At 47.3% G+C, this 24,152-nt stretch overlaps 7 protein-coding genes across 7 annotated transcripts; 3 read left to right on the top strand and 4 right to left on the bottom strand.

The window, feature by feature from the left end:
• Window positions 1–373: 373 nt before the first annotated feature.
• Window positions 374–1,937, bottom strand: AO090020000092 (putative anaphase-promoting complex subunit Apc5; the record flags this gene model as incomplete). Its single annotated transcript, XM_023238163.1, has 4 exons — window positions 374–577; window positions 627–1,038; window positions 1,085–1,178; window positions 1,226–1,937. The coding sequence occupies 4 exons, from the start codon at window positions 1,935–1,937 to the stop codon at window positions 374–376; spliced, it is 1,422 nt and encodes a 473-aa protein (XP_023092694.1).
• Window positions 1,938–2,652: 715 nt separating this feature from the next.
• AO090020000093 (Dabb family protein) lies at window positions 2,653–3,167 on the bottom strand (the record flags this gene model as incomplete). The annotated part of the gene is made up of 3 exons (XM_001824412.3): window positions 2,653–2,808; window positions 2,892–3,002; window positions 3,102–3,167. The coding sequence occupies 3 exons, from the start codon at window positions 3,165–3,167 to the stop codon at window positions 2,653–2,655; spliced, it is 333 nt and encodes a 110-aa protein (XP_001824464.1).
• Window positions 3,168–10,173: 7,006 nt separating this feature from the next.
• On the top strand, window positions 10,174–10,734 carry AO090020000095 (uncharacterized protein; the record flags this gene model as incomplete). Its single annotated transcript, XM_001824413.3, has 1 exon — window positions 10,174–10,734. The coding sequence occupies one exon, from the start codon at window positions 10,174–10,176 to the stop codon at window positions 10,732–10,734; it is 561 nt and encodes a 186-aa protein (XP_001824465.1).
• Window positions 10,735–11,443: 709 nt separating this feature from the next.
• Window positions 11,444–13,941, bottom strand: AO090020000096 (uncharacterized protein; the record flags this gene model as incomplete). The annotated part of the gene is made up of 2 exons (XM_001824414.3): window positions 11,444–12,606; window positions 12,663–13,941. The coding sequence occupies 2 exons, from the start codon at window positions 13,939–13,941 to the stop codon at window positions 11,444–11,446; spliced, it is 2,442 nt and encodes an 813-aa protein (XP_001824466.1).
• Window positions 13,942–14,201: 260 nt separating this feature from the next.
• Window positions 14,202–15,308, top strand: AO090020000097 (uncharacterized protein; the record flags this gene model as incomplete). Its single annotated transcript, XM_023238162.1, has 3 exons — window positions 14,202–14,348; window positions 14,620–14,735; window positions 15,218–15,308. The coding sequence occupies 3 exons, from the start codon at window positions 14,202–14,204 to the stop codon at window positions 15,306–15,308; spliced, it is 354 nt and encodes a 117-aa protein (XP_023092695.1).
• A 4,291-nt stretch (window positions 15,309–19,599) lies between these two features.
• On the top strand, window positions 19,600–22,326 carry AO090020000099 (uncharacterized protein; the record flags this gene model as incomplete). Its single annotated transcript, XM_001824416.3, has 1 exon — window positions 19,600–22,326. One exon carries the CDS (start codon window positions 19,600–19,602, stop codon window positions 22,324–22,326), a length of 2,727 nt encoding a protein of 908 aa, XP_001824468.3.
• Window positions 22,327–23,332: 1,006 nt separating this feature from the next.
• AO090020000100 (uncharacterized protein) lies at window positions 23,333–24,147 on the bottom strand (the record flags this gene model as incomplete). The annotated part of the gene is made up of 2 exons (XM_023238161.1): window positions 23,333–24,053; window positions 24,110–24,147. The coding sequence occupies 2 exons, from the start codon at window positions 24,145–24,147 to the stop codon at window positions 23,333–23,335; spliced, it is 759 nt and encodes a 252-aa protein (XP_023092696.1).
• Between the last annotated feature and the right edge of the window lie 5 nt (window positions 24,148–24,152).

The raw sequence follows: 24,152 nt of genomic DNA, 5'->3' as shown, positions 1-24,152 counted from the left end.
TATCTGGGAGTTGTATTGCTTGAAGCTGCGAGAGGAGATATTCTGTTGCCGTTTTATCATTGCTGAGGCATGTTAGGGATGCGAAGTACAATCTTCAAGTCGAGCAACATACCGATATATTTGTCGTCTAAGCTGCAACACTCCAGAGAAGAATGTCCAGTATTGATTTGCTTTCAGGGAGCGTAGTTTGTCCGGCCCTATGTGATTCATACGAACTGAGGCTTCTTTGAAACGACCTTGTTGTGCGAGCTTTGGGGGGTCAGCGACAGTGACGAATGCAGGTAAAATCTAACCTACCAACTGTGAGCTACGGAAGTTGTTCTTCAGATAGTCTTCAAATGGCGCTTTACTTGCGTAACACTCCTGGAAAGTTTCACTGCTCAACCATGCCAAGTGCGTGATACCTGTAGACCCTTAGCAAGATGTACACATTCGTTTCAGAAGCAGTAGTACCGATCCTAGCATAAAGCGCAGTCTGTAATAGTAACTGCGGCCCGGTCGAATTTATGAGGTTCTTTGCTACATTAAGGTGCGATGCTCGGATTATGTTCTCGATGGAAGAGGCAAGACTCTCGCCCTAAGACTTGTCAGGGGTGTTAACAGAGATGGGAAATCGAAGGACATACATTTTGTAGTTCGAATTTAGCTTCACTCAGTAGCGTTGTACTCAAGAGACTCCACATTTCTGTCTCCTTTGCTTTCGCCTTGAGGAACGCTAGTCCTTCTTTCTCATTTCCAAGCATGCCCGTGTTTTGAACATCCTTCATCTGCTCTGGGAAAGCTTTGCCAAAGTGGTATAGCCAGCTCATGCAGAAGTTCAGGCAATTCATATCGTGAGATTCTCGAGCAATCGAGACTGCCTCTTGCATCGCGGATATAGCTTCCCCATAACAACCAAAGTCTGCTTGGAGGATAGCAAGATTTAGCAACGCGTACTGATACGAGCTCCGGTCCCTACTGTGCATCGTATAATCGAAGTAACGGTGGAGGTTGTCAAAGGATGATGGGTAATCTCCAGCCCTCCAAGCGTCCAAGAATCTAGGAAATCAGTATTCATGACTGTTAAGCATGATGTAGTTCTCACCTTAAGTAGTGTATCAAATTGGGCAGTGTCGCTCCAGATTTAATGATGCGTTCCAGGCATGCCTTCATGCCATCTGGCACCCTTCCTCCCATTCCTGGGATCATTAGAACCGGCTATCATTGACAGGGAGGGCTCGCATACTTTGCAACTCGCCTATTTGAAATTCCAGCAAGCGTTCTACGTCTTTGGTACTGACATAGTTATCTTCCTCCAAGTCATCCTCAATATTACCATACGCCACCTGAGCAAGTTGACTACCGGTGTCCAAGCCAAGCTCAAGCAAATTCATATCAACCATGGCCTGTTCACCAAACGGATTCCGCCTGGCCCAAGCGTGGTATGTGGGGAGGCGATACTTGACAAAGCCCTTCCAGAGCTTAACCGAGTCATGGAACTGTAGTCTTGTAAACTCAAGCTGTGCTCGCCTCACAAATGCACCCAGCGGGGAGCACCGGGAGAGGCGCATACATCCCAGCTCCGTGGCCAAGCCGTTATCCCTATCGCGAATCTGCTCCTCCCGAGATTTGACCAACAGATCTAACACATTGGAGAAGAATACCTCCAGTGCATCGCATGAGTCAATAGACCAGACTTTTTTGAGGAACAAATCCCAGATTGTGCGTCCAGGGATTGAAGATGAGTGCGTAGACAAAGCTCCTTCGAGGTCAGTTATGGATGCTGAGTATTGTGCCTTCCAGTTTTTAGAGGAGCTTGGGTCAGCGTCCAGTGGACTTAAAGACGCGACCAAGAATGACAGAACATGGACAGCAGAGGAATTTGGGATGACCCCCTCCGTGTAGATAGAGATCAGACATAGCAAGGCAACCTTGGATGGCGTAAGAAAGCGACTCATTGTGCTTGTGAATGGTCCATTCCTTGTCCTGGTGGCTGATATTGTCACTGCGACGCGTCAAGACAACAAACACTTCGGACAGCCTTAGTAAAATGGGATTTCTGGTTCGTGACAACTAAATCCAGCAACCCCACCGAATCGTTTGTCCCAAATCGCACGCTGTGCAGGCTACGCGGTATGAGCAACGGCAAAGGAGCAAAACGTGGGGAGCATGATAGCTTTTTTGATAGTAACTTTTTGGTACTCATTTGGTATTAGTCGCTCTTACCAGTACATACGACCATAGGGTGTGGAGAACAGGGCTTCCCGTCCGCTCAGCCGTACTTAAGCCACACGCCGGGAGGTTAGTAGTTGGGTGGGTGACCACCAGCGAATCCCTCCTGTTGTATGTTTTTAATTTTTTCACATTGATCCTTTTTTTCTACGTCAATATCATAATCCAAATCAAATGTACCTTACGCTATCATAGCTTAATGGCTGCTCATAATTTCTGTCTACGACGGAGCGGACCTAATGCTACGGTACTAAGTTATCATACATGCTAATATGCACTAGATAAATGCACTAAAAACGGACGAGCTTCCGTTAATACTTTAGTTCTATACCAGTAAAGATGACAACATGGTAGATATCTAAAGCTAATGGCAATTGATATGTTATAAGCTCAGATACCGAATGAAGTAATTCAACAATCCTCTGCTTCAGTTACTCCAATTTAGAAAACCCCTGGAGTGAAGTCAATGGCTTGCGCCTTCTCGACAACTCCATCAAGGCTCTTGACGAATTCTTGATGAACAGGATCCTCCTTGACATAGTAGTCTCGGTCTGCAGCACTCGCAAACTCAACAACAAAGGCATGTGTGATGCCATGCTACCCTCGCCGAGGCGGTTAGTGAGTGACTCGGAACTATATATCTATGTAGGCTACTTGTAAAATACACACGGATAACATACCTGGATGCCTTCAGGAGAATCATCTATGCCACCAGATGAAGTCCTAATGTAGGGTTTCTGGGACGAAGGGTGAAGGCAGGTGTCTTTCAGGCCTAACATGCGACTGCAAATCTGAAGAGTGTCGTTGTTAGTATCTACATCACTATCCTGATATGCATACAGCCATGGCCTTTCAAATCTGTCAGACCTAATACAGAGTTCTGAACATACATCTTTAATGATATCGGGGCTAGTTCCCGCTTTAAACTGGAAGAGAACTATGTGAGTGATCGGCATCACGAGAAGCTGCTATAGGGGCATTGGATGGATATCAAAAGCGCCTGGGAGAGTGGAATCAATATCATGTTTAAAGCAGCACAAAAGCGGGGTAAACAAAGCTGACGTCACCTGAACAGTGTTGTCTTGTGTTAGTCTCCGATTCTGCGCATCTACTACACTAATTGTCCCTCAGAAGATACAACTTGGATACATTTTGACTATAGTAAAAAAGGCCAGGTCACAGCATCGTAGACAAGGTTCGTGGTTTATGGTATACTTTCGACCGCGTTTTGAAAGTTGTGTCAGCAGGACTCGATTGAGCTGGATGGATTCTTTCACGGTACTTGCATGAAGAGATGTATCTGATCTTCTCTCTCATTCATGATGATATAATAGTCCTTAACTACCAAGTTCGCCAATATATCCCAGAACTCAACATCCGTCATTATAATAAATGACCATTTAAAAACATGGAAGAGCGAGAACATATAGCAAGCTATCGCACCCAATAATAACCACTGCGAATGACATATAACTTTCGACTAATGGTTGCCCGAGTTCCAAGAAGCGGATTGGTGGACTATATAGATATATGATTGGCAACGGATATCGTGCAAACAGAAGTGTGGTGAACGATAGTCACACTGTAGTTAGTGTAAATGGAACAATATGATTTCACCAGACATTGCCACGAATGAAACAAGAGCCTAAGTCGTCCACCTCCAGATATTGGAGCTTAAATGTAATAAAGTAACATAAAAAGGCGTGTTATTTTGTCAACGCCGACGTTACTGACGGGTAAAGGAACTCGATGAAGCTTAGATAGAGCCAAGCCGCAGTGCTAGAAGTTCTCCGTATGCAAGAGAACAGCGATGAAGCCCTTATCCCTGAGTCGTAGGCTACCTACAAAACCATCTCAGAAGAGCTGGCGAGCATCGATATCTGCCGTTAGAGATGTTCCACTCGTACATCTTGAGGTTTCCTGCGGTTTGAATTTTCCATCTAATCAAGAGACAAAAGAAATCAACCCAAAAGCTTGACGCGGCAACGAGCCCACACCACCCAAGGCCTACCGGGCACTCTATGTTTCCTGTATGACAAAGCGATTGCATCTTCACACAGTGTTCTAAGAAACTTAAACTAGAGCCTTAAGATTTTTCCAGAAAAGGTGACCAAGATCTTAATAACCAGAGATATCATCTTACTAGGTTCTTAGTCCACCAAAGGTGAATTGAGTGTGGACCGTGGACTTCTGTTGACGCTGCCTAATTAGCCATAGCGCTGTTGTTCTTCCTCTTCCCACACAGTCATGTTGATAGATTCAAGCAAGTCAATCAATCTAAGAGAAATTCATCCAGTTTCCCCTTCTAACAACTTACATCGGAGAGACTCCAGTGAAGGCTAGTGAGAAGACAAGCGTAGTGTGCTGTATTTTCAGCTGGTCTTCTTCTAGTTCTTTCTCGTTACATACAAGCGAAGGGCGCACAATAAAGCGTTTCAAAGACCCATTCCTGAAGGATGGCAGGTCTTGCACCATGTCCTGTTCGTTGTACCGGCCTGGGACATAATTCGCCGCTTCTTTCGTGCCATAAGATGTTTGCAGGGTAACGAAGAATATCTCACCAGTCACGGGGCGCATCTATACGTGCTGGAAGCATTTTGTTAAGCCTACTTTTACATCATTCGCATGATGTATCGTGCCCTAAATTATCTAATTAATTACTCAACTCAATGAGCTTCGGATTGCCATGCTGGGCTCTACAGAACCTACTATGTCCATTGTGCAATTGACCCAAGCAGCGTACGACTTGTCCATATATCAGATTAATTATAGCTGCGCAAAGGTGGGTGGAAATACGATGCAGGTGGTCTGAAGAATTCTCGGATTGGCCGAGCCCTAAAACGTGGAAAAAATAGCCCACTGCCATCACTTCCCGAGAAAACAATGAAACCAGAGACCCCTGGTAATGCTTGAAATCTAGTCTGCAGACACTCACAAATGGTCCCAGTAACAAAGGCAGTAAGGGGGCATGCTTTTGTCTTCCAGGCAAAGACATGATAAGCCCCGTTAGCTCCATAGAAGTACAATAGCGATGATTCGGAGTATCTTGTTAGGCGTAAAGCAATGATTATTGTGATACTCTGGCAAATTTTTATCTCCAACTTTCCAACCTCCCAGGATCGGTGATTAAGTTACTCGGAGAAGCGTAAGGCATACAATGGCTCGATACCAACAACGAAAGATGGGTGTTTCGAGAACCAGCACCTTAACCATCATCTCCACCGGCGAGGGGGCTATACACCACTGTAGAGTATACATCCCACTAGGCTATATTAGTTTGAGCGTAACTTTCAATTTCTGTGGATGCTATAATGGTCTTCTTGCCTCCCTAAGAACTGAGAAACGCCCCTACCAGTGATTGCTATGCATATGTTTCTATTAGTAAAAACCCTCTACATATAATATCAGTAATCAACTTTTATTCCTAGGTTCTTTTACTCTTAGGATCTGTTAAGGGAAGTTCATGGACCTCCGCAGCAGATGGAGCATGTCGATCTTGTAGATACTTTCTGATTTGTCGATAAGTAAGTAGAAATCATGCACTATGCCCAATATATAGGGTAATAACGTTGCATACTATCTAGTATAGGATACACTTGAGCCGATTTATTAAGCTTATAGATCTTCCAACCAAACCCAATAGCTATCGAATCACCCAGTCAAGATTCAACTAGACAAAAAGAATTTTATTCTACATCACATAGCCACTTGCATGATCATCAAATACGGTGGAGGATATATGGCAGACTTCATTAATTTGCTTGGATATTAATCTTGGAAGCAAGGAAACCAACCAAGCTTCGGAAAAACCACGTCATCCTGCACGTAGCATGACGATTATAAGCGTCGAACTCAAAATGAATGTTTCTTACTACTTGTTGGGAACGTTCGTTGCCTACTTATGTCACTTCAAATTGCATCGCACGCAGGCTATGGTAACTTCACGCAATCTCAATTGAACAAGACAAACTATGATACAGATGTAGTAATCACATCATTCCTAGTTGCCATCTACCACCGCCATGCAACCCTTCCTTGTGAAATTTAACCCTTATCCCGCTAGTCAACTGCTCCATTTCCGTAGGATGTTCTGCTGAACATAACAATTCCTGGGCTCGTTGGTCCAGTGTGGCACAAACCAGAGGCGTAGGCGACGATTTCCAGACGTCAAACCCACCACTTTTTGTCTGAAGTGCTGTTATGCCAAGGAATACTGCTGTTGAAACGACCAGAAAAGCTGGGAGAGTAACCCATGCCCATCGGACATGTATTTGGGTTTCCATCTTCCATGCGGTTCCAGTTGCAGGAGTGCTATTATAGAGACGTACTCCCGATGTGATTCCTAAGGCGAGTTTCTCACAGAACTTTGGTATACCATAGCGAATCATGGGGTATCTAAACTCGTCGTATGGCGTCTCAATTGTGTTACAATGTAGAGAGGGGTTTATATTTAGTTTTGAGTACATCCATGCCTTCATCGTGGGGATGCCAACCCAAAACTTGGAGCTTGTCAAGTTACCTTGGGACGGGACATGAAACGTAAAATTTTGTCCAAATGACATGGGCATCGTAAGATCATCCCAGGTATCGACCAATTTCTCCCATGGCTTGTTGTCACGCATGCCCGCTGTATACGTTTTCACACACCAGTACACAAGACAATGATGGGCTGTTGCCTTTGTTAAGTCAGTTCCAGGGGTAACAGAAATTGAGGAGAAATTCGCGATTATAGATGCGTTGTAATACCCAATACGCGAGGACATTTTGCTTGCCACGTTCCCATACCGGCCGTTATACTCACTCACGTTGAGCGTCAAGCCATCAGGGAGCGAATGCTGGCAGAAAGTGCGGTTGGCTCGGCACCAGTTATCCATACAGCTCGTGCTGACTGAGTTTGTTAAATCAGAGCAGGTCGAACAAGCCGCCAAAGACCGGAAAGGAGTAATCTCGCATTCTCCAGTCGGGCAATCAGGAGCAACCAATAACCGAGTCAGGTTCCCGTTGCTGTTTGTCGTGTCTCCAAGAATGGCACTATATAATGCGGCAAGAATATCTTGTGGGAGGCTCGGAGATCTACCGAGGTACTCAATGATTCCTAGGGAACGGGGTACAGTGGCAGGCTCAGCACTCAGGGCAAGGCGATTTTCGACGGTCACCATCTGCTGAACGAAAGGACCTGTACCTATTACCAATATAGTGATAAGCGCACCCATGCAAGCCGAAGTCCTAAATTGATATGAATTGTTAGCAGACATTGATGGCCTTCATACCATAAGCAGCAATGACCTACCTGAATTTCGAATGCCAGATCAATGAGATGCAACCAAAGGCACCTCTACTAGCAAAATCATATAGACTGATATCTGAAAGACGACAGCCAGCACTGCCCAAACTATTCCAGCGAGCTTGGCTGAGGCAGGCGGCGATAGGATCCAACAGAAGTGCGGTAAATATTTGCACAAGCCAGGATAGTATTGAGTTGACTGTCATTCCGTATGGCCAGTCTGGAGAAGGCTTGCCATTATACGCGTTCAAGAATACAATGATTCCCACCAAAGCACCAGCGCTACCACAGCATGAGGCTATCTCTAAGACCCAATAGTCATTGACTTTGCTAGACAATGACTTTGGTGAACTGGTATTCGTCTTAATATCTGATGATGCTGACTGATAATAGTTTGATTGGGTTCCGTGTGCCAAAGTCCTATCAGATGGCGATGGCGAGACTGATCGTCGTGGGTTGTTCGCGCGAGTAGCTTCACTGCGATGTTCGCTCGGCAGTCGTCGTGCCTGGTTTGAGGTATTCATTTGGGAATGCAAAATTAACTATGGAAAGTTAACAATAATTATTTACAAACAGAAGGCTGTAGTAACATACAGAGATGCAGAGCGCGTTCGCTATTTGTATTGAAGCGCCGGGTGTGCCATATCTATTATTATCATCCTCAGCGCTTAGAGCATGTACATGATAGGATCGACAATTTCACGGAGAAATCAGAGTATGACATAAAGAACATACCGGCGGCTAGATTGATTTAAAGCCCTTTCACTGGGCATATGTATATTCCTGTTGTTGGGTAGAGATTAAAACAAACTTGAGGTGCTTGAGTATCGATTTAGACATAGCCACCCAGCACATGGAAGGCTGAAAAGCTGGAACATGTTCAATTCCAATCCTGTTATCGCTGTCTACAAAAAATTAGCTGAAGATTCTTTCAAGCAAATACATTCAAAGATCCTACATGTCTTCATATTGCTAGGGACGCCAACCGTTGCTGAAGTGGGTTGCTATCCATACGTTCCCCTTGAGATTGCTAATCGTAAGTTTCATGCAGACAATTTAAATTCGCTTTACTAAGGCACAACTCAATCCGGCATTGATGTTCATCAGACGGAAGGTTTTTTTCCATGCCAATTCACAAATCAAGATGAATTGAGAAAGCTGTTGTACTCACAAATATACGGATTCGAGGGCACTTGAGCCCATCCAAGTCCCGGTAATCAATTTCCCCAAGTAGATCTTCAATCTAAGCCAATTCCTGTATTTTTACTGGTGGCGAGGTTGGTAGGGCTGAGCAACTTGGATTGGAAAGGAGTATGTTTTGTATTTAAATTCCCAAGCCCTGTCCGCCAGGGTTCGTATGACAGTGCTAAGAAGCATAGAACGACACTTCATCCTGTCATCGAGACTTTGGTAATGCCATGACGGTAGGCCCATCATTTGATATGGTCGCGTGGATGGGGGAGAGGTGTTACAATAACGAGATCAAATTACTTATGGATATATGGTAAGCTTAATTCTTCTAGATTCGGGACAGCAAAGATGAGATTTTGCAGTACATACCTGGTACTATTTACCGAGTGTATCGAAGCCCTCTAAAAGCCAACGGTAACTTGTGCGTGTCTTCGCCAGAGGGCACTAAGAGTACCACCTATCCAAAATAAGCTCTCCTCTCGATCCTAGGTAAAGGACATATACTACCACCCATACTAAGGGACTGCTACAGCGTGGTGCGCTTCATTTCAAACCAAGCTAGCCTAGGGCTCCATTATAACAAGCCGGCCAACGCACCAAATCAAACGTTCCTAGCGATTGCCAGTTATAGAACCTATTATTCGGTACTTCAGTGTCTGGTGAAGAGGTTGGGAAGCTCTGCAAAGGAGATAGAGGTCAACTCATTCTCTACATTTCACCTATGAAAACGAGGATTGGAATAACGCCAGTAACTCTAAAGTTTTAGTCTAGGTCTAGACCTAGAACTGGGCTCTTGTGAATTTATCACTTTAGCTATTCTTAAATAGACACGTATGTGATCTAACTTGAGCTTTTGTCAGTCCCTAGAAGAAATGTAGACATTCATCTCACAAGTTTCAACTCTTATATGCTGAAAGTTAACATGTCCAAAAAGGATATCTACAAAACTGGCTTTCAGGAGATTGTGATAATATCACCCAGCTTGGTCGCATCAAACCCTACTAAATTTAGAGGGACATAACACGAAAAGATCATCGCACATTGACCCTTAGAATTGGAAGTCAACTACCGGGGTATCAGGGCACTGGTGTATCACGCCAATCAAGGGAGGCGCCGGTGTGCTTCCAAGACGGCAACTTCGTATTCAGTGCATTAGCCCCAGTTTAGACCTCTGACGAGGGGAGTATACAGACTTCCCATGCCCTGTAGAGTCCAGTAAATTGTTTACCCGAAATTGGTACTTGCAATGAAGACAAGCACGAATGGCGGGGGTGTTTAATTACCTCGTATTTGCTGATCATGAAGCCATGTCCAGCACATCGCTTCGTATACTGGATCAGTGAGCCATGATGTACATAAAAGCCTGTGCCTCCCCTCCTCACTTGATTTAGCGTTGCTGCAATTCTATCTTTACTCGCCTCGTCACTCGCTGAATCTAGACGATTCACTTCCAACACCACCAGTCGTTTCCAATCACGCAACAGAAAATGCATCAGTTCCTCACCCTAGCTGCCCTCTTGGCAACCACAGCCCTCGCGGCAGATCGCACACCAGCCCTGGTTGCCCGTCAAGTGGTTGAGCTCCCTTGCTCCTATCAAGGTGAAAAAGAGTGTGGCAGCGGCTGCATCCCTCTTTCCTACACCTGCTGCCCCAATAACCTCGGTGGCTGTCCCCTGGGATCCTATTGCGACGGTCTGGGTTGCTGCCCTAATGGAAAGACCTGTACCGGTCCAGGAGGCGTTTCTACTCGTCCCGGATCGACTATCACCGTGACCAACTCTCTGACCAACACATTGACGTCCACAAGCACCTCCACTCACACTTTGTCGTCCAGCGAGGTTGTGACCCCGACCTACACCCCAACACCTAGCTCGAGCACCTCGTCCTCTCGGAGCGTCATCCCTCCCAGTTCGAGCGCGGTGCCTCCCTCGTCATCTACACCGGCTGTGTCGCCTACCTCTCCTCCGCTTCATACTGGGGCAGCTTCTCACTTGACCCCGGGTTTCTATGCTGCTGCCGGACTCATCGTTGGTGCTGCTATCTTTTAGATAAGTCTTGACGGATGCCAGCGTCTTGGTACTGTGAATTATGGCTTGTTCCTTGGCTGATGCCATGCGCTGGGATATGCTTGCTTAGTTGGAAGGGTAATATATGGAATGATGGGCAAGGCTGTGTACACTTAAGTGCCGTATAATGTATTTACTGTTCTGCTTCATCCTCTCAGATCTAAGTCTTAGGGTAATTGCTTGCGTAGCATGCAAAGATGTTGCTCGTTCCTGAAAAGCATGTCACGCACGCCTGCTATTCTTCGTATGTACTGTTTTCTCTGTTTGTGATTGTATCAACTGCTAGGTACAGAGCTACAGGTGGTATTCCCTTCTACATCCGATGTTTCATGGACCAGGTTTGCTTGCTTCTGGCGGCTGAAGCAGTGTGTAAATGTCAACCAAAGTACAAGATGAATGACGAAGTAGTGGTCAAGATAACCCTGGAATGTATGACGAGACAAAGATATATATTCAGTCGTTTATAGCATAGCATATAGTGGGGATATATACCTAGCTACTCTCTCTAATCCAGTCCAACCAGAAATCAACCGGGTATGATCCCTTGCACCCAGCGAAAATCACAAAGAAAACCAAGAAAACAAAATGGGAATAATGCACTGTACAGAAAGACACCCACAAAAGACGACAATATGCCTCATCTTATGAAGAACAAATAGATGAAATAAATACATTATAACAAGATACCGCGCTACTTTCCACCCACAACATTCCCGCTGGGTGACGTAATTTGAAACCGCTCAAAGTTCAAGGTATAGTTTCCGTTGACGCCTGAGTTGGTGAGATCGATAGTGTATTTGTCCTTTGAGCTCGGGTATGGACCAGTGAGGTATGTTTCAATCTTCTCTTCCGAGAGCATGGCCGCATCAAGCGTACCAGTTTTCTCGAAGATGTAGAGGACTGCGATTCGGGAGAAATCCAGAACCTCCGTGGAGACTGTGGCAGTTGGTGTGGGCGTGGTGGTGGTTGTGGCGGTCGAAGAGGCTGCAGAACTCTCCTTGGTTGTTGATGGTGTTGTGCTTGTCGGTGGTCCGTGGACCTCGGTTGGTTCTGAACCATCGAATATGATGCCGTTCATTGTTGAGGTAGAGCCTCGAGCGGCGAGTGTCCGTGTGGGGACATTCTCTGGGGTGGCGGTAGGTATCGATCCACCAATTTGGTCTTCTGGCAAGGGAGCGGCTGGCAGATCAACGGGAAGAGAGCGTCGGGCTTTGTTGTTGGACACGTTTCGAAATGAGACGAGTGCGTTCTCTGTAGTACAGGATACATTGTTTTGACTGAAGAGGGCCATAATAGTGAGCGGATCTAGCGGAATGCTATAGTTGTTCTGAGAGTCTTCGAACAAGCGCGGAATTTCGCTCCCCATCGTGGCGTTTCTGGATTCGGAGTCGTCATCTATCTGCGTGGTGGTACAGCTGGCATCCCCGGCTATTGTACACCGGGAACCTGTATAGCCATTTGCGCAGACACAAGAGCAAACATCACCACTCGAGACACTAACACCGCCGTTCTCACATGGCGCAGTCTTCGCACATCCTGTCTTGGCACTGGCTGCGTTATGCTTCGGTACGGCGACGACGAAAATAGGCACGAGAACAGCAACGAGGACAATAATAAGAAACACCACACAAAGAATAATGAACAGTCGAAGTGGCATTCCACAGCAACGACGGGGCCGTTTTTGTTCTTTCTCTTGGACTTCCCTAGGTCCCGATTCTCGGGAATTCAGCTGATGCAATGTTGATCGCCTGAAGAAAAAAGGCCAAGACGAGTGACCGTTCTCCGGCGTAGCAGCTGGTGGGGGAAACGAGGCAAGAATATCCTTGATGGATCCCGACCCACGATGTTGGTGGCCTGGACATAAAAGTTAGTTTGCTGGACCGATTTACTGCTGGATTCAGGATGCTTACCAAATGGGAATCTGGACGGTCCGCCACCGAGAAGATCATTCCGGCTTGCCGTTCTCCCATGCTCCAGATTCGTTGCAAGTTTCGTCGCACGCCGAATCAAGTCAGGCAAACTTGTAAGACTACCTCGCTTTTCCGCGTCACGCACGGCACCCATATTCAGGGGAGGTGGTCTGCGGCCACCTCGTCTTTTGTCGCTCATCGTTGGCATTGCCCTCGGAAACACTTCAATCTCTTTTGCGAGAGCTTCAGAGTTGACATGCTCCGGGTGTTGTTGGCCAACATCCAATACAAATGGGGCCTTGTCCAAATCAAAGTGAGACGAATCAGACGATGATGTCAGAAACGAGCCTCTCCTTGCCTTTCCGGTCGAAATTTCCTTTGCGAACGACGGGGGAGGTACATCCGGAGCGGCAGGTCTAGCTCTTGCAGGATCCTCCGGAGGTGGTACAGGCGACTCGGCAGTAGATCTTCGGATCATGCACACCGAAGGCTGACCTCGTTTGCCTATGCTTGCCTGTCTCACTAGAGTAGAGCTGTTCCCATTAACAGCATGATCCGGCTCTCTATCGTCATCTGAGGCGCCATCAAGGTAGGTCCCCAAGATCTCTGATTCAGCCTTTGCCGAGGTCCATGACGGGATTGCTCTGCTTGAAGCATAGGAGCCTTTACTGTCGGATTGTTCCTCTGGAATAGGTGAAACGGACGAAACGCGATTGACAACCTGCCGGCCTACAGGAGGGGCTAGATTTGCTATATTCCTTTGAGAGGGATCGGCCGGCAGACGTTGAGCGGGGAAGGGAAAATCAGGGATTGATGCCATAGATGCAGCCGAAGAAACTGTGGAATGCCTCAGGAGATCCTCCGTCGCAACCGACACGCGAGGGGTTGAAGCTGCAACACTACTTGGGCTCGGCGGAGGAGGTCGTTGAACAGCAACCCGGGGAGGCGATGATTGTGACAAGGGCTGTGAGAATGATGGGACTGGTCGTTTGATATGTAGAGGGCTCGGTGCCACATCTGGAACGCTTCGTTCTGAATACACTGATGGGGATGGCATGTCGGGCCGTGGGGGCCGCTGAGGTGGAGGGCCCTGGGGAGTGAGATGTCTTACGTGAGAGTCGACCATGTTCATCTGCGAGTTCTCGGTTGGCAAGGGCCATTGTGTCATATGCGCAACATCTCTTCTGAGAGGTGGCACTCCTGCGTCCGCCTGAGGTTCGTGACGTCTCCCAGCTTCCAGCATTTCCCTTGCCCGCCGAACAGATCCTTGTCTTTCCATTATGCAAGTTGAGCCGGATCCAATGCTTGGATTTGTGCTCGGAAGCGTGTGTTGCGATGATCAGATAATGGAGAGTTGACAACAGTCACGATGTGTTACCGTAAGATACCAGCTTTTGTTGAATCATAAGAAATCACCGATGTGGCACCGTTAGTATATTCCTGTCTGTCTGTGATAATTGGAAGCCAGCTCGACACGTCTGTCAAGGACAAGATTAATGAGTGAAGATAAGGTTGGCAAGATTGAAAAGTTGATTTCAAATGTTTCCTGCAGCAGTAGCTGTTGACTACACTGAAATGCGCAAAAAGCGAATGGCACTTGAGGACCTTGTGCTCAAGTTTGAGAGAAAGGAATGTGCTGATAAAAGAATCGCAAGGGCACTCAATGCCGTTGCTGCGGTGAATATGGTACGGAGTCAGCAAAGACATAGTTCGAAATATCCTAAGGATTGTATATGAGAGAGAAGTGTACCATGACTAGAACACCTAGTGTAAGAAATGAATGATAAGGGGCAAAGTCTTCAAATCAGAAAGTCATTGTATCCAACAAGACCAGTGTGCTGTCTTAATGAAACATTTGACTGTTCGAAAAACCCCTGAAGGCGCAGGCAAAAATAGGTGTTAGCCCCATCGCGTAAACCATGCGTTGATGCTGGTAGACTTACGAATGCAATAACAGGGGTCGCGAAAAGAAAAGAAAACACAAAGAGCTTCTAGCCCTTGCTGGGAAAATATAAAAGGAGAAGAATGTAGAGAAGGCAGGAAACAGCCTCCAGATGCGTATAGAGAAAGAAAGTACGTCGCAGGAATGAGTAATAAGAATCAGGGTTTTCCAGCACCCCAAGGATCTAAATCAAAATCGGGCGTTGTTACTTCCTTTTCCGCGCTACGGAAGTATGCATGGGCACAGGATGAGAGGCGTGGATTGTTTTGGGACCCGGTCCATGCCAAAATCAAGTGGAGCACGTAGCGTGGGAGCGGACACGAAAGGGTCATTTGATAGCGTCGCAAGTGCGACAAAGGATCAATTGACCAAACAGGCAATATGCAGTTGCTAGTCCTTGTTCATGTATGACCATCCCCATACTGCGTGTAACACTTCAGAGGGCGAAAAGAAAGACAGGTCCCATCGAGCCAGTTTACTGTTGGATATTTCTTTGTTTGCGATGAATTTTGGTGCCGAATTGTTGATGGAGTTCCATGAATCGCTGCAACATCAGGTTTAGAGTTGTACCATAGACGAGGACCGCGGATTGGCTCGACGAGTTTTGGGATAGGAACAACTTTTGGAAGCGAAGTGACTGGATTATTGGGTCTGCGGCCGTTCTCAGGCCCCATTGGCCCGGTGGAGACCTCCAAGGTCGTTAGCGGTCGACGGTACGTCTCAAGTTGAGGAAGAGGTGCCACTCTGCGATTTCAACATGAAACCATGTTTCCCGTGTGCATGGTCCAATGGGCATTGGAAGCGAAGGCTGGGACAAACGGCAGTCGCCGAGAGATCCGTCAAAACGTTGATCGATCCAAGGCTTGGAAATAGTCGGCTGGACAAAAGTAGCGATCGACAACTGAGAGAAGTGTAGTATAAAGGTAAAATGAAAGAAGCAACTCAGCTTCCAGAATATCTCCGATGGGACGTTACAAAGGAGGGGACTTTTAGCCGAATCAACTTCTTCTTCATCATTCGCTTCATGAAGTTTAACTATCGACTAACTATTTGTTAGCTCGTTCGTTAACTCGTTAGTGGGGGAATCGTATTAATTAAAACCTGCAAGGGTTGAAGTGAGACACCAAGCCATCAACCACATGGAGCCACTGATAAAATTATACTGAAAAGCGCCAATGAGGAAAGTACTTTCGAAGTACTAAGTAGATGCATGCAGGATGCAGAATCCGAAGGCGTTGGATAGGGGATGATACATACGATCTCGAGCTACAGTACGGAGTACTACGGAGTAATAATTACAGTAATCTATCATCCCGTGCCTGCAGTGGTCTTTGCCTTCAGGTACTGCATGTTTTAAACGGACTGTATTGAACTGCCGGAGTATACCCACGCACATAACATTGTTTATTTATTTATATCCTTACATCCATCTCCATTGCTTTTAAACATATGTATTGATCCTAACTATAGTAATTGATAGATTAAATATCGAGCCACTATTGAAGAAAATTGATTGCACAGATTCCACCTCTCCACTTGACCATGGCCTGTGCTTCTGAGAAGGACCACACAGTTAAACGACCGCAAATGCCGAGGTTGTAGCATTCCCATCTTTTTTTTTTTTTTTTTTTTTTTTTTTTTTTTTTTTTTTTTTTTTTTTTAGACATGCTCAATGTCTAAGTACACCCATACATACAAAATAAAAGCACGTGGTGGACCGCCGGACGCTTTGTGAACATCTAACAATAATGACCACTTGACCAAATTCGGTGCAGTTGAACTATGAGCAAACCTATTAAATTGCATTAAGTTGACTTGGTTACCGTTCTATGCTAAATGCATTGCACCTCTTCTGCATTCCTTACTTAAAGCTTCCAGGGTTTATACACGTACACATACACATACATATACATGCATACAGACATACATTAGTACATATATATATTTATTATGAGACACATTCACAATCATGCTTGGTCTATCTTCTTGCGCACACTTTTCACCTCCTTTTCCACAGCCTGCATCTCGACCACCACACTCGCCAGCTCAGGCAAGGGCCCCCCCACAGCCTCCGTGAAAGACTTCTGAGCACTACGAAGAAAAGGTGACACCAAGATTCCGTACCATCTAATGGGGTCGGAAGAACGGAGCGTCTTCTCTGAAGATCTAGGCTTTGTCTCTGTCGGCTCTTGCGCCCCAGGGTTACCCGATGAAGTTGTGGAATCTTCGGCCTTAGGGTCACACTCCTCAGGAACCTCACATTCCGACGTGAACGCGTCACTCGAGTGAGATTGATTCTCTCCTTTAGTCAACTCAGACGGCTCCTCTGCACTATCACTTGTAGCTGGTTTAATAGTGAAGATGCGCTTATAGTCGCCGCGCTTAGTAGATTCATCAGACGACTCATCCACACTGGATGCCTCGACATTCTTAGTGGATGTAGGGGGTTCTAGGTCCCTGATGACGCCTCGTTCATTAGCGTTGGATGCCCTAAAAACCGACACAAACGGTGCAAGACACAGCTCCAACTTACACCTTTCTTGTTGCTTTCATACGTTCATCGTAGTAGTCTGCTCCATATCTCCGGCCTGGGGGACAGGTGTAGTTGGCTTGAGCGAGTGAGAGAAACCCCTAGTCTTGTATTAGCGATCTGTCCTTTGAGACTTGTGCTTCCAACGTTGCTGTACCGAAGATAGAGTTGTGGCGAGTTCGGCCTGTAATTTCTGATGACGATCTAGGAGATGGAGATACCGTTCTAGAAGAGTGTCCAGTGACTGCAACAAGTCTGAGGGGTCAACTACTGGAGGCTGTTTGTACTCAATGCCGGGTGATTCTGAGCCATGGCGAGATGCAGGAGGGGTGGGAATTTGCGCCATTAAGGAAACAAGATGAGATAGGGACCGGAAAGGGCCCTGTTTGACAGTAACTGGCGCGAGGTTGCCAAGTACACGAAAGGGAAGCTTTGGATGATCTCCGAGTGGACTTCTCCAAATTTATGGGGGTCGGCCGAGGAGTCCGATAACTCCGTCATCGCGCCTCCGAGAAAACCAAAAGAATTTCCCGCGAACAAGTCATTCATCACCTCTACCACTTATCGACCTCCCATATCAGGAAGTGACTCCTGATTTCCTCATATCCGTCTGGTGGTACGACTGTACTCTCCAAGCCCTGAAGAGGTGCTATCCGACCTTCATTTCCCGCGGAAAGTGTGACTTTCCTCTCAACGCCACATCCGGTTGCGGTGTTCATGGTGCTCTAACACCTTGTGAATAACTTCTTGGAATTGATATTGCCTTTCTGTTATCCTTGTCCCGATAAATTCTTGGTCGATCGTACTGTGATTGACAATCGATTTTCTTCACTATTTAAAACCCCGAGTTTTAAACGTCCGGGTTAGCAGCTTGAAGCGCGAAAGCCGAAGACAAATACGTTCTTAGGTTCTACCGAACACTATCCTGTTGAGCTTGCGATTTTCTTTTCTCTGCTCGCTACTGTTGTTCTACGTACATCTTAGTTGTTGTGATTTTTTCTCTACTCTTAGCGCTATAAAGCTAGTCATCATGTCTGTACCGGCATTACAGCGTGACACTGCCTTCCAGGTGCGATCCTTGGTATGTACTCTAGAAATATTCCCCTGTTGTGGTGGGATTGGACTGACCCTCGATTGAATTTGGGTATAGTTTCGCTCCTTGCTCCGTCAGTCGTCTCAGTTCTCCAATTATAACTTCCGCGAGTACGCTCGCCGGCGGACGAGGGATGCTTTCCGTGAACACCAACGCGAGACGGAAGACAGGAGGATACAAGAGTTGATCCAGGATGGTTTACAGAACTTGCGGATGATGAAGGTCAGTAATGGATATCTTGCAACCACGTTCTGATACCCCACCGGTTCTTGCAATACGGCTTTCTACTCCGGGATCGCTGACATATATTTTAGAGACAAACCGTCATCAGTCAGTTCTATCAAATGGACAAGCTGGTTGTTGAAGGTCAGAAGACGGTTAGTAGAGCCCATTGATGCATCACCAGTAGCCCACCGGACATGGAGCTCATTGACTTCTACAGGGAAAGCAAACTGGAAAGGAAGGGGATATTGTTCGTCAGAAAGATACTGGGTAAGATGAGTGTGAAGCTCTCGTGTTACAGACATACTAATCTACGCCACAGTTGGGATTAATTGAAACCAAAAGATCACGAATGAATAAGCGGTTGACACCACAGGAGGTTCGGGAAGAGACTTGATTTTCCAATCCGATGGGGACAGATGATGATGTGATCGAATCCAATAGACTTGAGGTGTTTCTTGTATTATTAATGAAACAGTTACATTGTAGGTAGCGCAGTCTCTTATCTTCAGAACGCCGATTCTTCCCTCATCCTACCTGCAGATTATAATGTAGAGATGTTGCCAATGTGAGTGTACTGTAGTTGTGATCACGTGATGATATCGTTCCTTTTCCCGCGACTCCATCGCATCGCGACAGAGACCCCGACAATCCCCCAAGTTGCGCTCATTAGCCAACGATCTCTTCCATTAGTCACGCCTCTTTGCTTCGGCCGCATAGTTAGCGGTACTGAGGTATTTGGCATATTCATTCTCTCTCGGGTTGCGAAGGGAAGATCGCAAAACCCCTGTTCATCATGCCACCTACTGTAGGTTTCTCCGCGGTGACATCGCTATCGGCTACCCGAATCTTCCTCATATGCAACAAGGACGGAAACTACATATTAAGGGTTATTGGCTTACTGACAATCCCATAGTTCAGATCTTCACGCTCCGGTCGTCAATTCGGCGATGGCGCCAACCGCACTAGAACCGGCCAGATCGACCACGATGTCTTCGAAGGACTTCCGGTTCGACGATGGACGCGCCAGCTACAGACCGTCTCCCAAACCCCCAAGCTTGACGGACAAGAATCATTTGTAGAAGGTCCCGGCGGAAAGCAAACGATTCCAGAACACCCAATGCCCAAAGACAGTCATTTATTAACCCCCATGAGTAGAGCGCTCCTCCGTGCGGCCCGTGCGGGGTGCATATATATTCGCAAAGCCACAAAAGATGCAGAGGACGAAGAAAAGGAGGTTACAGATGTGGAAGAACAGCCGACCTTGCAGACTGCGGAGCGTAGCTTTGTCACGCGCAAGTGGACCACGGTCCCCAGGCACTTGGAGAACTCGGAGGTCGAATTTCTTGCTAAGAGACGACCGGGCTTGCCGTCATTATACGGTGCCACGACCTCTGGTGCCAATGGCGCTGAAAATGGGTCTGCGCCAATGAGGAGGACCCGCTTCAAGAAAGTTGACCCGACAAGTGGAAACATCTCTATCTACGAGGCCTGGGTCCCGGAAGGGCATAAGATTGAAGGAGAAATCACCGACGACTCTCAACTCGTACCAGAAAACAGTGAAACAATCGTTACACCCGAGGCTCCTGCTCCTGGTACAGTTATTGAAGGTGTCGGCGTGGTCAATGCAGAAGGCGTAGTTGTGGCAGATCCAGCCTCAGCGGCTGTCATGACTCCTCCGAAGAGGCGCCCCCCACCTCCTAAACGTAAGGCGAAGGGCTTCGGGAAAGGAAGGAGGAAGAAGGTCATGTTTGCTCCTGGTGAGGGAGCAGATGCAAATGCCGTACATGGAGCCGGCACTGGAGCGGTCGATGGCATCGCCGAACCAGGTTATGGTAAAGAGGATGCGGATAGGTCGCAGATGTCAGTCGACCAGAATGGCCAGGATGAAGAAGAAGACGACGGTGAGGAGGGCGAGGAAAGCGACGAGGGCGATGAGTCAATGCTAGATGCTAAGACACCAGAGACTCCGCTTCACCAGCCTAGTGCAGAACCGACAAATGATCCAGCTTCTGGACCTGTGGCGGAACCGGTTCCTACTTCTACTGCACCCGCTACGGAATCCGTGGTTGCTTCACAACCGCCAGCTCCAAACCCTCCAGCTGTCGCCTCAGATTCATCTGCGCAAGCATTCCCGCAACCACCTGCAGTACCCACCATGCCACTCGCACCACAACAGCCCTTCCAGTCTATCCAGCCAAGTACCGATCTACCAAGCTCTACTGTTCCTCCCACAAAGCCAACCCAAGAACTGACACCTGCTGAGGATGTGGAGATGACCGATGTCAACCCAGATTTACCCGGTGTCGATACCAATGCTGCACCCTTAACCCAAACAACACCGAGTACTCAACAGCAGGCAACCCCACAGGTCATTGAAACACAGACTGAGACAACCATGGCTGCAGTCCCTGCACAACCTCAAGACATCCCGCGGGTCACTGCACCGGACCCATTCCCAGTCGTGAAGAGTGAAGATCCGACTGAGAAACCATTGGAAGTTCCTCCGATGGAACAGACTGACTTGGTAGTCCAAGCAGGTGTCGAGGACGAGAATGTGAAATTGAAACCCCCGGCTAGCCTTCCAGAGATGCCGCCACCAGAACATGCTCCTCAGCCAGAGCAGGCACTCCAGCCACAACAGACTACCCAGCCAGGACAAACTCACCATCCACAACCGACCCATCAGTTAGAAAACACGCCTAAGTTAGAGCAAGCCGCCGAACCAGAACAAGCTTCCCAATCGGAACAAATTCCTCAGTCAGAGCCAGCTTCGCATCCCGAGCCAGCCTTCGCCGCCCAGCCAGCCGGTGATATTATGGGGAACAATGAATCCAGTCTCCTGGACAGTTTAGAAGCAAGTTTAGGGCATGCTCCGGGCGTAGAGAAAGGCAGTGAAGCTCAGTTCGGTGAGCAAACAGAGGCTCTATCTGACCATAACGCCGGCCATCCCAGTACAGAGACTACCCAGCAACCTGGATCCATGGAGATAGATGTTGACACCATGGACCCGTCAACTGAGCCATCCTTGCAAACACCAGCGCCACAACCTACCGAGCCCATTGAGCCGGTGGCTGACCAACCACCCAACCAAGTCCCTGAGATTGCTACTGGAAACAGCGCAGAGCAAGCCGCAGAACTCCCTAAGGAACATACACAGCCCCCAGCAGAGACACCAATAGAACCATCAATAGAGCCTGCCACTCAAGAATTCACGCAAACTTCCGTCGAGCAGCCGGTCGAGCAGCCGGCCGAGCCTGCCATGGAACAGACTGAGCCGAAAGCGGAGGAGCCGGCCCCAGTGCAGGTAGAAGAACCACTTGGAGAGCCCCAAGGAGCACAACAACCTGAAGCACAACCAGAACCGATTTCACAACAGAGCTCAGCAGAGGACATAGAACCTGCTCCTGCTAGTAATTCAGAACCACCTGCAGCACCACTCCCAGAACCACCGCAAGAAACGCCTATCGAGCAGTTTCCACAGCCTACGGAGCAAGAAGTAGCGCAACCCTTCCTGGAAGCACCGGTGAAGCCGGCAATAGAACAAGTAGGCGAGGGAGCCGGTGTTTCTCAACCAGAGACGACACAGCCTCTCCAGGAGGATGAACCTGCGCCGCCACAGCAACCGGCTGAACCCCAGCCACCCCAGGCTGCAACTCCACCTGCACCAACCGGTACAGAAGATGCCCGGCCTAGACCCATTGAGACCAGTGAGACCAGTGAAACCCACGATTTCACTGCACCCAATTTCTCTCCGATATCTGACCTGAACCCTGAGCTTGAAAAGAAGGAGGAAATAGAAGCGCAGCCAAAAGCAGGGGAGGCAGGAGAACCAGCACCACCGGGACCTGACACTGTTCAAAACCCATCAAACTAATCTGCACATAGTATAGTATTTGCTGGGGGGGGGAGGTATAGGGTCTGTTGATTCAACTGAGATCTTGTTTGACGAGGCGTAAATCGGTGTACGGTGTTACAAATAAATATATGCCGGAATGGGGATTTGGACTTTAGGACCAGGCATATTTGGATCCATCACATGTTGTATCATAAGAGTATTCATAAATCATAACCTCGTATAAAACACACCCCTCCCGCTCCCGCGAAGAGTCGTATATCGCGGAGGCCAAGAAGCGATTGAAAACAAATCATGCCATTTAATGCCTTGTGTAAGTTAGTAATGGTTCCGACGTTCAAGTGATTGTAAACTAGTCACAAGTCGTCGGATGGGCTGTTGAACATGACTGGTAGGTTGGGTCTACCAAGTTATAAATATATATTCTAGTATAACATGCACTTGCATATCGAGCTCTCCACCACAATGCCACAGGGATTGACGATCTCATTAGCAAAGTAAAAGTTCATTCAGTTAAATAAACCAGCTAGTGATAGACAACATCAAACTAGACAACTGAACTTATATCCCATCGACTATCCAGCCAGGAAGGAAGTAACATTACAACAATAACATCGCCTCTGCAATTCAGGTCTCGTAACACAGCAACATCAAAACCAGTGAACAGGAGTATTGGACACAAGAAGAAAGACAGATTGCCGTCAGATCAAACCAACGTCGGACCCAAAGTCGATCGATGACGACGCAAAAGGTGAATAGTGGAAGCAAAAATAAAACATTAGGCCAAAATACAAGGGTAACTTATCATCAGGAGGGGAAGAACTAGCAGGGATTGTCAATAAAAAAAGGGATAGGGAAAAAAAAAAAAAAAAAAAAAAAAGGAAAAAAGAAAGAAAGAAGATGGAGCAAGCTCCCCAAGAAGTTAGAAGAAAAAGATAGCCGCGGAAGAAGCAGTATTCACACAGTAGATCGGCCCAGGATGAAGTCACCTGAGGTATTCCTATGTAGCCAACGAGCCCAAAATTGATTATGCCTTGGTGTTCTTGGCAGCCTTGCTTGCTGCCTTCCCCCGAGGACTGGTCTCTTTGGCTTTAGAAGTACGCTTGGTAGGACTTTTGGGCTTGGTATCTTCCTTTTTCACTGTACGTCTGCGAGCGTTCGTCCCTTTAGCAGCCTGGAGGGTTTTCGCTTTAGTCTTCTCAGATGGACGGCTTAGTTTAGATGTCAATGGCGTTGACTGGGTTTTATTTTTCTGTGCCGGTTTCCTGGCACTCGCCGGGGCTCTGGCTTTAGTCTTTGTGGTTTTGACCTTTGGCAGCTTAACTTCTTTCTTGGATTTGGTGTTATCTTTCTTCACCTGCCGTCGTGTTGGAGTTGCCGTGGCTTTCTTGTTTGTCGTCTTGGAGGTTTTTGTGCTGACAGTTGTTTTCAAGCTAGTTCTCGATGCTGTAGTTGCTTTAGAAGCAGAAGCGCGTGCTTTAGAAACAACTTTCTTCACACCAGACTTGATGGACTTCGAACCAAGAAGCTGTCGCTTATTGACGCGCGAAGTCGATCCATTCAATACCTTCTGCTTGGTGATGCTGGCCTTTTCATTGTTATTCTTCGAACTAGATTTCTTCTCGTTTTCAGCCCTCAGTTCTTTCTCCTTTGAACGTTGCTCTTTCTCCCGCGGCCGTGGTCCCAGGATACCGCGGCATCTGTCCGATCCACACCGGCATTGCTGAACGTTTTTCTGAGAGTATGGGCTGCAAGAAACAGGTCAGTATCGACAATCCCGATTTACACGGTAAGGTACCCTTACTCAAAATTATAGTCATAGGTCAGTTCGTCCCCGGTCATTATTC

The sequence above is a fragment of the Aspergillus oryzae genome, chromosome 6 (genome assembly GCF_000184455.2).
Source record: "Aspergillus oryzae RIB40 DNA, chromosome 6".
Classification (NCBI taxonomy): Eukaryota; Fungi; Ascomycota; class Eurotiomycetes; order Eurotiales; family Aspergillaceae; genus Aspergillus; species Aspergillus oryzae.
This window is presented reverse-complemented; position numbering and strand designations above follow the sequence as displayed.